Source organism: Periophthalmus magnuspinnatus, chromosome 21 (assembly GCF_009829125.3).
Source record: "Periophthalmus magnuspinnatus isolate fPerMag1 chromosome 21, fPerMag1.2.pri, whole genome shotgun sequence".
Lineage (NCBI taxonomy): Eukaryota > Metazoa > Chordata > Actinopteri > Gobiiformes > Gobiidae > Periophthalmus > Periophthalmus magnuspinnatus.
In genome coordinates this window covers 28,331,358-28,346,393 of record NC_047146.1, presented here as the reverse complement: position 1 = coordinate 28,346,393, position 15,036 = coordinate 28,331,358, and the positions used below count along the sequence as shown (strand labels likewise).

Here is a 15,036-nt window from a genome sequence, read left to right as displayed (position 1 = left end):
GTGCCATTACGGAATAAATTAATCTTCAGTTTGTCACATGAAGAAGGAGGAAAATAACATAAGAATGACAACAGCAATACATTTTAACAAGGATAAGGATGGAGTATGCTTTACTATTAATCGTTTCTTATGTGTCCAACCTAGTAGGTTGTTCATTAAAATTATTATTTTTTTTTTACAGTATTTCTAAAAGCTGTCATTTTTATTAACAGTACAGTATAGTATTTGGTTTTGTTCTATAATACTGGGCTTATTTTTTTAAATATACAAAGAAATGTGAGAAAATGTTAATGCCTGTTTGAGAAAAGTGTATAAAGTGTGTGGAGAGGAGTTTTCCAGCCTTGAAATATATAATAATTGTAAAAAATTAAAGCTTTCTACTTCGCAGATTTCGCCTATTGCGGGTTATTTTGGAACGTAACCCCCGCAATAAATGAGGGAACACTGTACAAGGAAACACTCATTGATACACACCAGTGTACGTAGACACAAGGGGCAAGGTGAGTTAAGTGTCTTGCTCAAGGAGACAACAGCAGCATTCATCTGCAGCATTCATCTGTGGAAACTGAAATCTCACCACCAACCTGTAGGTCAGTGTAACTAAACGCTCGACCAAAGATGTTAATGTTGCGAGCGAGATTTGACACCCCAACCTTCAGATCAGTAGACAAACACTTTACTGCTGTCGCCCCAGTGTAACAGAGGGTGTTTTTTCACCAGTTTTTATTTCAACTTTAGTGTTATGAATGTACCTTAACTAAAACCTACTTTAATACATGCATGTTGCAAAATGTATTTTGTTATTCCCTGTTATATCAATTTATTGTCCAACTATGGTCGAGACACCATTATGCTGTATAGTCTTGCCTGCTTTGTTCCTGTCCTCTCCCTTTTGCACACCACTCCTCCCTCATAAACCCATTGTGCGTAATTGCAGTTGTGTGTCTTCATGTGTGTACATTCATTTAGCGGATTAAACATAGCTGTGTGCACCTGTCACTAACCACTCTACACAAAGCACCTTAGCTCTCACTCATTTCACATGCTAATGCTAATTCTTCACCCTGCACTAATAACTAAAATCCAGTTTGGGAGATTTGTTATTGTTTGATTTATCTCTGGCAATGGGAACAGTTCCTCCCCAAAGACGACATGTTTATCACTACGGCTTTTTCTGACAGCTTTTAGATGCGCTTGTTGTCAACCCGATCGGCCATGAAATCCATTCAAGTGATATCACTGTAAAAATATTATTAAAATCTGAAAATGACAATCACAGAAACAGAGAAGTAATAGAGTTATAGATTATAATGCCACTCCTGGTGTGGGAACAAGAGTTAAATGATTAGAATAGATAAATAGTGTTTAGTGCTTTGCTCCTTGATTTGGCAGAAACCCGTGACGATTTTCAGTCGTCTGTGATATATATGTTTTTTCCTTTTTTCCCATTTTTTCTGTGCCTGCCTCTGATTGGCTAATCCACCTGTCAATTATGCCCATCAGAAAATGGGAAGATTGACCAATAATTAGACTCACATCTTGGTAAAGTATCCAAGAAATGGGTATTCTAGATTCCAGGCAACTGCTCTATACAATTATTATTATTATGTCTTTGACTAAAAACATTCAATTGAAATTCATATATATATATATATTTTATTTTGGTAAGATTATAAGTCAGTGTCCTATTTTATTTTTCAAACTACATTCAATCTCTTTCTATGAGTCAATGAAAGCTCACAATGATCTGTTACTGTTACAGACACATGTTCTCCCCCCTAGAGGGGGCTGTCTGATACACTTTGTCTAGTTCTATGTTAAAAGCAGAAAAAAAAACAAAAAAAAAAACACTTTTCTATCTACATGCACACCAATTTACTTTGAAAGCCTCCACTGTACTATCACTCCAAAATGGGATTGCCACATTTCCTGAGGAATTTTATGTTTCTTATGGGGAATCACAAGTGTGAGATAGGTCCACAGGCAAGCCTATAGTAGTAGCTGTACTCAGAGGAATACACTTTTAAAATAGCTGGTAGTGCCGCGAGCGTGCAGGAGGCAGAGAGCGCAGGAGAAAGGAGGAGAAAGAAGGATAAAAGTGTAAAAACCTTCATCGATTGTAGGTCGGTTGAAAAGGGGGTCTTTGCCGAAATCCATTGGTTTGGGGTCTGGAAAAGAATAAAAGACAAATAGACTTAATGCTGTGGTTCTTGCTACAAGGAGTTACCCAATGTGCACAGTAAACAAAACATTGCAAATATGATTGAATAGAGTAGAGTAATAATGTTAAGATCATTTCAGTTAATAGAAAGGTGTTTTGCTAAAGAACACAACAACAATATGCCTCCCTGTTAGTGGGCTTAACTTAAGACTCCCTTTTTTTTCTTTTTTGATGTCTTATTTTAGATAATAATTACTGAGTAAAAGTGGCATTTAAGCTAGCAGCTAACCAGTTTTCAGTTGAGATATCTGAACTCGTGTGTGTCTAGTGACTACTAAACCTCCTGTTTTACATGTGACTGGACCAGATAAATGACATACATGCCATGAAAGAAACATGTTATATACTTAAACATGGGAACTGGCTTCACCTTTCATTTGTAGGCAGTAGTGGATACCCAAAAACCAACAACCCTCCAGTTAGCAGTCTTAGCCTCATGTTCACATTTTGGACAAACAGCAATGACATTCAGACTCTTCAGAAGTTACTACTTCAAAACTTGCTACTAAATGTACTAGCTAGCTTGCAATTTAACTTTTTTGTTACCTATCACACAAAAATAGCATCAAGAATTACAGTTTCCAGAGATTACCTGCATAATCTAACACGTTTTATTATGCATGAAATGCCTTGCTTTTTTATTTAGATCAGACATGAATCAAAGATGCTGCAACGGTAAAAAGCAGCAAGAAACTTTAAGCCATTCATGACAAAATACTGCTATTATTTCTTTATGAACACATTTCTTTGCCTCCAATATGGTGGAATTTAACCAGCTCCAAAGGCGCTTTATACTTACAAGTGCAGAGAAAGAGGTTCGGGGGCTGCTTAAATTTGGTTTATTCAGAGAAATTGATATTAAAATTCTTTTGGGTAGAGAGGGGAATGTAGGCAGCTGCATGCAGGGGCAAAGGAAGCAAAAACACATTATAGAGCAGTGAAAGCGTAATAGATATTCACAAAGATAAGAGGTGGAAAACTCATTTAGTCGATATGAAAAAAGATAGCAAGGCTCATTTCCGCTGCCAGATAAGGTCATTTTTCTATTAGGGATTTTAACATGTGCTGTGTCTACTGTCGATTGCTATAAAAAGACTATAGGAACTTCAAATACTCATTACCAATATGCATTTGAATGCTGAACAAAAACATTCGACAATAGAGGGAGATAATGAGGAATATATTATATCTCATTTGAATTATCTTAACACAATGTATGCTTTCAATAAATCTTTTTTTTCCCATTTGTGTGCCCTTATAATTTACTCAGTTTGCTCAAAATACATGACAGGACTTCATGTTTTTCTAAGTATTATTTGGTTTGGTGGGATAGCACCTGTGATTAATTTTTTTTATTATTTATTATTTTATTTTTTTATTATACATTTTTATTTTTTATCATAGTTTTACATCAGATAAGTGACAGTTTGTGTAAAAATAAAGTTGAGAATAAAAAAAAAATACATAAAGCTAGGGCTGTCATGATAAAGAAAAAAAAAAGTGATATATCACTACAGAGAAACATTAACGAATAATATTATTGAAGCCTACTTTATGCCACTAATCCAAATTTAAATAATGCAAGATAAACTAAAGATAAAATCCACTAAAATACATAATCTGCAACAAATAAATAGCAGAATGTACCAATAAAAAAAATAAATAAAAATAAAAATAAAATCTCTCCACTTTACACAGTGTAAAGTGTAAGTACAGTGGGTACGGAAAGTATTCAGACCCCCTTAAATTTTTCACTCTTTATTATATTGCAGCCATTTGCTAAAATTATTTAAGTTCATTTTTTTCCTCATTAATGTACACAGCACCCCATATTGACAGAGAAATGCAAACTTGTTGACATTTTTGCAGAATTATAAAAAAAAACAAAAAAAAAAAACCCTCAAATATCACACGGCCCTTTGCTCAGTATTTAGTAGAAGCACCCTTTTAAGCTAATACAGCCATGAGTCTTTTTGGGAATGCTGCAACAAGTTTTTAGACCTGGATTTGGGGATCCTCTGCCATTCCTCCTTGCAGATCCTCTCCAGTTCTGTCAGGGTGGATGGTGAACATCTCTCCAGACATGCTCAGTTAGGTTTAAGTCAGGGCTCTGACTGGGCTATTAAAGAATAGTCACGGACTTCTCCTGAAGCCAGTCCTTCATTATTTTAGCTGTGTGCTTAGGATCACCGTCTTGTTAGAAGGTCAATCTTCAACCCAGTCTGAAGTCCTGAGCACTCTGGAGAAGGTTTTTGTCCAGGATATCTCTGTACTTGGCCGCATTTATCTTTCCTTCAATTGCAACCAGTCGTCCACCTCCACAGCATGATGCTACCACCACCATACTTCACAGCTGGGACTGTATTCGACAGGTGATGAGCAGTGCCTGGTTTTCTCCACACATACTGCTTAGAATTCAGCCCAAAAAGTACTATCTTGGTCTCATCAGATCAGGGAGTCTTATTGCTCACCATCTTTGAGTCCTTCAGGTATTTTTTAGCAAACTCCATGCAGACTGTGTCTTGCACTGAGGAGAGGCTTCCGTCCACTCTGCGATAAAGCAACTGGTGGAGGGCTGCAGTGATGGTTGACTTTCTAGAACTTTCTCCCATCTCCTGACTGCATCTCTGGAGCTCAGCCACAGTGATCTTTGGGTTCTTCTTTACCTCTCTCACCAAGGCTCTTGCTCAATTTGGCCGGACGGCCAGCTCCAGGAAGGGTTCTGGTCATCCCAAATGTCTTCCATTTAAGGATTATGGAGGGCACTGTGCTCTTAGGAACCTTAAACAGATTTTTTTTTGTAACCTTGGCCAGATCTGTGCTTTGCCACAATTCAGTTTCTGAGCTATTCAGGCAGTTCCTTGACCTCGTGATTTTCATTTGCTCTGGCATGCACTGTGAGCTGTAAGGTCTAATATAGACAGGTGTGTGGCCTTCCTAATCAAGTCCAAACAGTTTAATCAAACATAGCTGGACTCCAATGAAGGTGTAGAACCATCTCAAAGATGATCAAAAGAAATGGACAGTACCCGAGTTAAATGTATGAGGGTCACAGCAAATGGTCTGAATACTTATGGTCGTGTGATATTTCAATTTTTCTTTTTTTAATAAATCTGTAAAAATTTCAACAATTTTGTGTTTCTCTGTCAATATAGACTGCTGTGTGTACATTAATGAGGAAAAAAATTAACTTAAATGATTTTAGCAAATGGCTGCAATATAACAAAGAGTGAAACATTTAAGGGGGTCTGAATACTGTCGGTACCCACTGTATATCATTTCAGCTTTCATATATTGAATGATAAGTCAGTATAAATATTGTTCTTAAGAGTTCTTAAACAGAATGCCTCTATTTATGTGATAAACTTAAAATTCCATCCAAAATGCAGGGCCAATTTACATGCAAGGAAGCCATTTTTCTGACAGCTTAAATGGCCAATATTATGTTTTGTTTTTTCTGATAAAAGAAGCATAATATGGGCCCTTGGATCTAATTCAGCTTAATACCATACTGTGGAGGAGTCCAGAAAAAAATATACCTCCATCAGAAAAGTTACATAGTATGCCTATAAAATATGCAATGCAATAGGATTTTTAAATAAAGGCAAGTCTATAGAGTTTTACACATTATAAAGTATTGCATAAAAAAAGCTGTCTAATCCATGCTTTTTCATGATACTGTTTTAAAACCTGGGGCCCACCCTGTAAAGTAGAAACATCCAACTGATCTCAAAGCAGATTTTCTTCCCCAGTTAGTGAAATCATTAGATTAGGCCTGGGGATCATTTTGAATAGTTTAGATGTATTATTCCACTACAGAAGGTGAAGGAGGTGAGGAATGAATTTGCAATTGAGAATTTGCTGTTGGACCAGAAATGCTTAGCTCAGACTTTTATGAAAGCAATCAAGTCCATTAACTAATGAGAAATATTAAAAAGCTTTAAAGTGGAGCGTGATGGAGGAGGCACGGGTATAGAAGAGTGATTTAAAACATCGAGAAGATGCCAAGACGTTTTCCAAATCTTGCAAAAAGTTTGAATGAACAGGGGAAAAGTGCATGAGCAGCACAACATAAATAGAACCACATATCATTTGTCTGTTTGAGAAGCAGTGAGCATTGATTGGCTTATGGCACGAGCAGCTACAGTGACTCATAATAAGTGTAAATCAGAGAGTGGTCAATGCCAATAGAGGCTGCAGAGAGTTCAGAGCAGGGAAATGATAATCAAGCACAACACACATAAAACAGTTGTGGAGCAAAGCAAGAAAAGAGCTTTATGAACTGGAATGAGATGAAATTATCAATAATACAATAATATACAATAATATAATGCCATACTGTGGAACATTCTGGGCAATATCGTATTTATTTTAATGGTTTTAAGTGTTTTCCATTAGCATCCTTATTTGCAAATTTGGAGAAACCATAGACTATATACTGTATATATAAAAATCAACCTTCTTTCTCTAAGGTTGCTCCCGCTAGCATCAGCATTTGATTGATACTTGCAAATATGGAACTTGGCTCCGAATTCGCCTCTGTAACCACTAGCCTCAATGAGCTTCATTAGACTGGAGACAAACGCTATGGGTGACGTCACAAACACAAAAACATCTTATCGCACAATTTTCATTCGAATTATGTCAATGAAAATGCATTCCAGTTACTTGTTATGTTATGCAGCCAAACAAAAAATCACTACTAGTGTAAATCCCTTTGTCAATAGCAACTGTAATCCCAGTTAGTTTTAAGGCACACTATGTAGCTTTTCCAGAGGAGCATCTGTGCACCTGGTTGTCTCCATGGAAATGTTTAAACAACTGCAATGTCTTTTTTACTGTGTTGTTGCTAAAACAGAGAAAATTGATAACATGTTCATTGTTTTCAATAAGCTGATGGACCTGGAAGTGACATTACACTTAATATATATTATTTATTGAACAAAACCCCTGAATCACCATTTTACCCGAATAATCCTGGTAGCTATGTTGTCGGGGGCTCCATGCCCCTGGTAGGGTCACCCATGACAAACAGATCGGGGGGGACGGGTCAGACTAAGCGCAGTTCAGAAGCCCTTTATGACGAGTGCATGATCAAGGCTAGCTATGTTGCCTGGACCAGCATCACCGGGGCCCCACCCTGGAGCCAGGCATGGGGTGGGTGCTCGAGAGTTAGCGCCTGGTGGCCGGGCCTTTCCCCACGGGGCCCGGCCGACGTGGGGCCGTCCTCATGTGGACCCACCACCTGCATGCAGAGAGATCTGGGTGGCAGTTGAAGGCGGGGGTCTCGACGACCAGATATGGAGACTAGCTCTGGGGACATGGAATGTCACCTCTCTAGGGGGGAAGGAGCCTGAGCTTGTGCGGAAGGCTGAGCGCTACTGACTAGATATTGTCGGCCTCACCTTCACACATAGCTTGGAACCCAACTCCTTGAGAGGGGCTGGATTCTCCATTTCTCTGGCATAGCCCACGGGGAGTGGCAACGAGCTGGTGTCAATCAATCAATCAATCAATCAAACTTTATTTATATAGCACTTTACAACAGCAAAAACTGAACCAAAGTGCTTTTCAAGTGCATTAAAATGTAAAAACAACAAAAATTCTATATACAAAACAACAAACAATAAAAACAGTCATTAGCTGAAGGCAATTGTGAACAAATGAGTCTTTAGCTTGGCTTTGAACAGGGACAAAGTAGTGACTGAGTGTAATTCCAGGGGCAAAGTGGTGTGGGCCTGCTCATTGCCCCACAGCTCAGCCGCCATGTCTTGGAGTTCACCACGGTGAACTAGATGGTCGCGTCCCTGCGCCTTCGGGTTGGGGACAGGTCTCTCACTGTTGTGTCGGCCTACGGGCCGAGCAACAGTGCAGAGTACCCGGCCTATCCCTGGGAGGGATACTAGGAGTACTCCTGGGTGACTTCAATGCCGGTGTGGGTAATGACAGTGACACCCGGAGAGGCATGATCGGGAAGAACGGCCTCCCTGATCTGAACCCGAGCGGTGTTTTTTTATTGGACTTGCTGGAGGAGGCTGATGGTCAACTTTGTTGTTGTGTCATCTGACCTCCGGCCGCGTGTCTTGGACACTCGGTTGAAGAGAGGGGCAGAGCTGTCAACCGATCACCACCTGGTCGTGAGTTGCATCCGCTGGCGGAGGAGGATGCTGGACAGACCTGGCAGGCCCAAGCGTATTGTGAGGGTCTGCTAGGAACATCTGGTGGAGCCCTTTGTCATGGGGTTTTCAACTCACACCTCCGGGAGAGCTTCTCCCTGATCCCAGGGAAGGCTGGGGACATGGGACATGAGACATGGGCTATGTTCTCCATCTCTATTGTCGATGCAACTGCTCGTAGCTGTGATCGTAAGGTCTGCTGTGCTTGTTGCGGCTGCAACCCCCGAACCTGGTGAACCTGGTTACCCCTAAAGTAAGGGATTCCGTCAGACTGAAGACGGAGTCCTATCGAGCCTTATTGGGTCGTGGGACTCCTGAGTCAGCTGACGAGTACTGCCGGGTCAAGCGAGCCACGGCTCGTGTGGTCGCAGAGGCAAAAACCCAGGGTCAGGAGGAGTTCCGGGAGGCCATGGAGGAGGACTATCCAACGGCCTCAAAGAGATTCTGGCAAATCGTCCAACGCCTCAGCAGAGGGAAGCAGTGCTTCACCAACACTGTTTACAGTGTGGGTGGAGAGCCGCTGACCTCAACTGGGGATGTTGTCGGGCAGTGGAAGGAATACTTTGAGCATCTCCTCAATCCCACCGTCATGTCTTCCAAGGAAGAAGCAGAGACTGGGGACCCGGAGGTGGACTTGTCCATCACCCTGGCTGAAGTCACTGAGGTGGTTAGCAAGCTCCTCGGTGGCAAGACTCTGGGGGTGGATGAGATCCATCCCAAGTACGTTAAGTCTCTGGATGTTATGAGGCTGTCTTGGCTGACACGTCTGTACAACATCGCATGGCGGTCGCGGACAGTAGCGCTGGACTGACAAACCGGGGTGGTGGTCCCTCTGTACAAGAATGGGGACCAGAGGGTGTCTTCCATTTATAGGGGAATCACACTCCTCAGCCTTCCCGATAAGGTCTCCAGAATCCAACCGATAGTTGAACCTCGGTTTCAGTAAGAGCAGTGTGGTTTTCATTCCGGTCGCGGAACACTGGACCAGCTCTATATTCTCCATTGGGTCCTCGAGGGTTCATGGGAGTTTGCTCAACCAGTCCACATGTGTTTTGTGGATCTGCAGAAGGCATTTCACTGTGTTCCTCGTGGGGTCCTTTGGGGGGTGCTCCGGGAGTATGGGGTCCAAGGCCCTTTGATAAGGGCTGTCCGGTCTCTGTATGAGTGGAGCAGGAGCTGTGTTTACATTGCCAGCAGTAAGTCAGACCTGTTCCCGCTGCATGTTGGACTCCGCCAGGGCTGCCCTTTGTCACCGGTTCTGTACATTATATTTATGTACAGAATTTCATGATGGAGCCAGGGGTCAGAGGGGGTCTGGTTTGGGGACCACAGGATATCATCTCTGCTATTTGCAGATGATGTTGTCCTGATGGCTTCATCAAGCCAGGACCTGCAGCAGGCACTGGGGCAGTTTGCAGCCAAGTGGCGGTTTGCAACTGATGCTTTATCGTGACCGCAGAAGAAGCAGATTTGAAATTTGGCAAACAAAGTACCAGAAATCTGCCACTCTCCTCCACCTTATTCAGTCTACAGATGTGTGTTTCTACTGTCTCCTCTATCTCTACTGCCAAAAGCTCTTCTTTTATCTGCAAAAGATTTTAAACAAACTGCCTTCCACCATGTCACCTGCCCCCCCCCTGCAAAGAATAAAATCTAAAATCTGTCTTTAGAGCAGTGTTTCTGTCTTTCATCATGGAAGCAGTTTCCAAGCTTTTTCTAATGGGTCCTTATTGATTAAGATATTTTGCGTTTTGTGTTTGGGATTTGCAGTGGGGACTGCAGAAAGACTGCAGCTAATAGGAGGTTTGGTAACACTTTTTAATAACTGTACCTATAGTTTATGCAGATTTACCTAGTCTAATTAAGGGACTAGGATTAGGAGTTAGGGTTAGGCACTGTATTGCACAGTACCTGATTTCTACCGTCCTAAAAATGTGAAAAACAGAACTAATTTGTTTTAAACAGTTTGGAGTGGTCCAAATTCCTTACCTACTTTACGCATTTTGAGCATCCTAATCATTCACCCCGATGAGTTTATAAGCACTTTTCACAACTCTGAGACCAGTGCGGGGTTTTACCGTGAGAGTAAAGCTACTGCAGCTAGCATTTTAACATGTAATTCCTGAATCATTCTTAATACATGATTTGATCATTATGAATTAAGTCTTTGTTCCTGCTGTATTAAGGCTAATATGGTGTAGTTGCTCTAGTTATCAGAGGTTTGAAGTAAATTATATATAAAATATAAAAAAGCAGGAGACGGACTTTGACAAAAAACATAGATTTATGATAGACGTCCCAAACAAATCAATCCAATAGTCAATACAGCCATTCATCACAATTGGATTTTTAACTCAAGCAAATATTAGATCAAAATTAGGTAAAAGGCAACATGATTCTATATTAAGACCTTCTCAGGGAATAACCATCAAAAATATAAAATGTTCATGAACAAGTATTTGGCAAACTTTGTACATTATGATTCACAGTCAAGTGCTAAGAGCTGGGTTGAATTGTCTGAAAGTGTTTGAAAGTGCTTAACAATAAAAAGTACAAAACAGAATGCTATAGGGTATTGATAATCACAGAATGTGGGTAATTATTATAATTTTAAATAAGCTATATAGGGACCATTTTTACTTCCTTAATACTTTTAGAGATATTCCTGATATTTTCTGATATTTTTTTGACATTTATAAATCTAGAATGAAATGACCCTAAACTGCAATTTTAAAATAAGGGCTTAATGAGATTATTAACACTTGGTTGATCAATTTCACAAACAAAAAAAAAAAAAAACAAAAAAAAAAAAAAAAAAAAAAATATATATATATATATATATATATATATATATATATATATATATATATATATATATATATATATATATATATATATATATATATATATATATATATATATATATACACACAAAGTATTATTATTATTATTATTATTATTATTATTATTATTATTATTATTATTAATAATAATAATAATAATAATAATAAGATGCACAATGTAACTTTTCTGGTGGAGGGTCTGCCTGCTTGTGTAGTATCCAGGCTTGGCTTAGAATGTTCAAAAGTATGGCATTAAACGTATCTATCTCCACTGATACAAGCAGGTGACGCCACAAGTCCAAGTTACAGATCAGTAGAGATGTATACCGTGATAACTCTAGTTAGAAATATAAACATTTAAAGAAGACCTATTACATCACCGATTAACACAACACAATTGGAGAACGAAGTAAGTACAGAGTAGTGCGCGTATGCCAGTGAATACGAGGATTGATCAGCAATATGGTGGTCTTGAAAAAAAGTGATTCAAAATTGCTCAAACATGCACAAGTCACTCCAAAAACAACTTCGAGGAGGTAAATGAAAAGAGGAAATTACTAAAACATGGTTAAAAGCTCTGAAAAGTCAATTCTGCATAATAGGCCTGCTTTAAGGACATACAGAGAAACATTCCAAAGGAACTCAGAGAGGCAAGCAGGTGCGGACCTCCCACCAGAAAAGTCATGTAGTGTACCTTTAGGTAACATTTGGGTTCACACTGTGACAAATGACTTAATATGTTATAACACTGACTGCTTACATTCACCCAGTCTTAAGAGTACATTGCATTAGACATTTGATAAGGACAGTAACAGACACAGGCATGGTACATATACTGTAGTAAAGTCAAGCAAATATCCATTCATACAAACATTATTAACCCAAGGCACGAGCTTGTTCTGGGCTGAGGAGGTAACAGTTTAAAGCACACTGAAAATAAAGGCATTTCAGGAAACCAACCAGTCTGTATAACACCAGGTTTTGTGCATTTGTCCATCAAACTCTACCTTCTCATTGCAGTAAACATTTGATTGTTTTAAAATATTAGATGGAGGCAGAAACTAGTATTCCTGTTTAAATTATATGTGCTATTTTTAAAAATTAAAATCAAAATCTATAAATGTAGAATCACTTATTCTCAACAATTGTATAGTTACTGCATACAATTTTCATATTAAAGGTGCATCATGTAATTTTTTGCTGGTTTTGTTTGTCCATATTGAGAGGGATTGCTTTGCCTGGAATGTTCCAAGGGATTGCATTACACTTATCCATCCATGGAGCAAAGACAAGAGAAGTCAGAGGTCAGATCTGAGGAGAGGTAACCCCACTCACAGCATGAATGTATGTTTTTTGAGGTATATTTAGCAATACCAAGCGTGAAATTGAATAAATGATGGACAAGTTAAATGTGGAACTTTCTAAGCAATAACATCTCCATGGAGATGAGCAGAAACGTTATATAGTACAGACTGCAGACAGGGAAGCTGTACTCAGAGAAGACGACTGCCTTGTTTGTTGCCTTGTGGACATCAGGGTGGAACAGGTAACACTAATTCTCCAACCCCTGTCTCCTAATGTACTCTGTTCTACTCTGACAGATGGGTAAACAACATCTGAATAAGGCTGTCTACATAAATAGTGTAAAAGATATCTTTGGACTAGAGGCCACATTGGATTATAAAAAAAAACAATAAATAATAAAATAAAATAAAATAAAATAAAATAAAATAAAATAAAATAAAATAAAATAAAATAAAATAAAATAAAAAAATAAAATAATAAAATAAAATAAAATAGTATGTTGGTTTATCTTGTTCCTTTCAAAGTGTATCTTGATTTGTAAGGTTGCATGAGATATTAACAACAGTTATTATTACTATGGATTTGGCTATACCAACTTTTCATTTTATGTTAATAATAAAAAAACACATTTTAGTGTGTTTTATAATCATTTTATAATCTTATGTTCATAGCAAATTTTTGAAACAGTAGATTCTTTCTATCCTACTGAAACAAATTTTGGATAATCAGTTTACCAAGTCAGTGACATATATTTCACACAAAAAACTAATATTGAAAAGACTTAATAATTAGACAGGCTTAAAATCCATATGGCTATCTTTATCCCATTATAGTTTGATATTCTATCCTACACATCCTATCTCAGGTCAACTCAGCATTCAGCAAGTGAGTGTAAACTTGTTGTAATGTACTTCCCAGTGGCCCTATGGCTGTTTCCACTAATAAAATTTAACTGGCAGAATGTAATACCAGGAACGAATCTCATATATCCACTCACTTCTCCTTAAGACAATCTCACAGTGGGACAAATGTAACACACACAGATGCACAATTATACTTGGTCTTATCACGTCTACTGTATCACTCCAGCCTTACCCAACCACACAGCTGTTAATTTAAATGTGGGGACTGAATTTCCGAAACCCTATCTGCTAACGTGCACACTATAGCAGCTGTTGTGCATTTTACCCCCTATTACTTATTACATTCATGAGGTCAAAAGGTCAAGCGATTTGCAACAACAAATGCACACATACTTTTAGTCATAAGCATCAGATGTAATCTTAACCCTTAAAGCAACACTATGCACAGACTTATATATTGTGAAACCAAGGAAGAGGAGTTAGGTGAATTCCTGGATTTAGGTTTGTAGAAAATATGGACCAAAAGTGAGTAATTAAAATATAAAGGGCTTGCCATAAAGGGTTCATGTATTGCTGCAGGGGACTTTTACTTTTTTTTCCTTTGGGGACAAAATACAGTAGAGAGGTCCCTTTTACTATATTATCTACATATGTTTTTACTTTGTCTAGAATGTGCCACAGTATGACATTAAACATATATGTCCATGGAGACAAACACCATGGTCAATACCAGGTGAAAGGTTATGGGTCAAATATGTATAACTGAATACATGATACCACAATTGAAAGTCTTAAACTGAGGAAAAACTGAAATTATTTTTTTTTTTAGATTTCCATAATGATATGTTATTCACACTTTAAACCATAGAATGAGTTTGTAACAATATAATTAATAATGATTAAAATATATTAAAAATAAATGGTGTTTAATATTGGATTTTATATGCGTTGCCCATCTGGCATGATCAATACAACTGCAAACGGGTCATTTTGAAATTTTTGGGGAGTGTCTCTTGTTTGATTGCTAATGTCTGTGACTTTCAAAATGTGAAAATGTTACATAATGTTGCTTTAAGTGCACATTTAAATCTATTGGTTCTGATTTCTTTTCATCACCATCATCGCATGAAAATTGCACACTAGTCTATATTTGATGGCATGTCTTGTTGTCAGTCTGCAAAGTCCTCTCCTTTATCTTCATTTTGACGCATACCGCTGGGTTGAAGCCACGATTGCACTTCTGATATCCCAATTTTCCAAGCACAGTGAAAAATCCTTAGATCAGCAACAAAACGTGCCGAAAAATCTTCCTTAAAGTCAAATTTTAAAAGCTATTAAAATCACTTGTTCAGCATTGTGTGTCAAAATCATCCTTTTCCAGTCTTATAGTAAGCATTGGGTCACCATTTGGCTGTGATCCAGGATGGATGTGGTTTTGGTGAATTAGATTATAATGTAAATTTTGATTTTGATAGCTCATGTAATTTCCTTGCGTATTCGGAGTTTGGTTGTTGTGGTAAGTTACAGAATGATGACTGCTCTTCTTAGGGGCCCAGTGGTAACGATGGCAACACAAAATCACAGTCACAGTTACCACCACCAGCAGCAAGAAGGCGCCAACTCCAGCC

At 38.5% G+C, this 15,036-nt stretch overlaps 1 protein-coding gene across 1 annotated transcript in view; it reads right to left on the bottom strand.

Moving 5' to 3' along the window:
• The window catches only part of LOC117389682 (neuropilin-2-like), a 174,885-nt gene that overhangs the window by 2,665 nt on the left and 157,184 nt on the right, over nucleotides 1–15,036 (bottom strand). Inside the window, exon 17 of the mRNA XM_033987394.2 lies at nucleotides 2,109–2,168. Within this exon, the coding sequence (XP_033843285.1) occupies nucleotides 2,109–2,168 (60 nt within the window). The remainder of the gene's footprint in view (nucleotides 1–2,108; nucleotides 2,169–15,036) is intronic.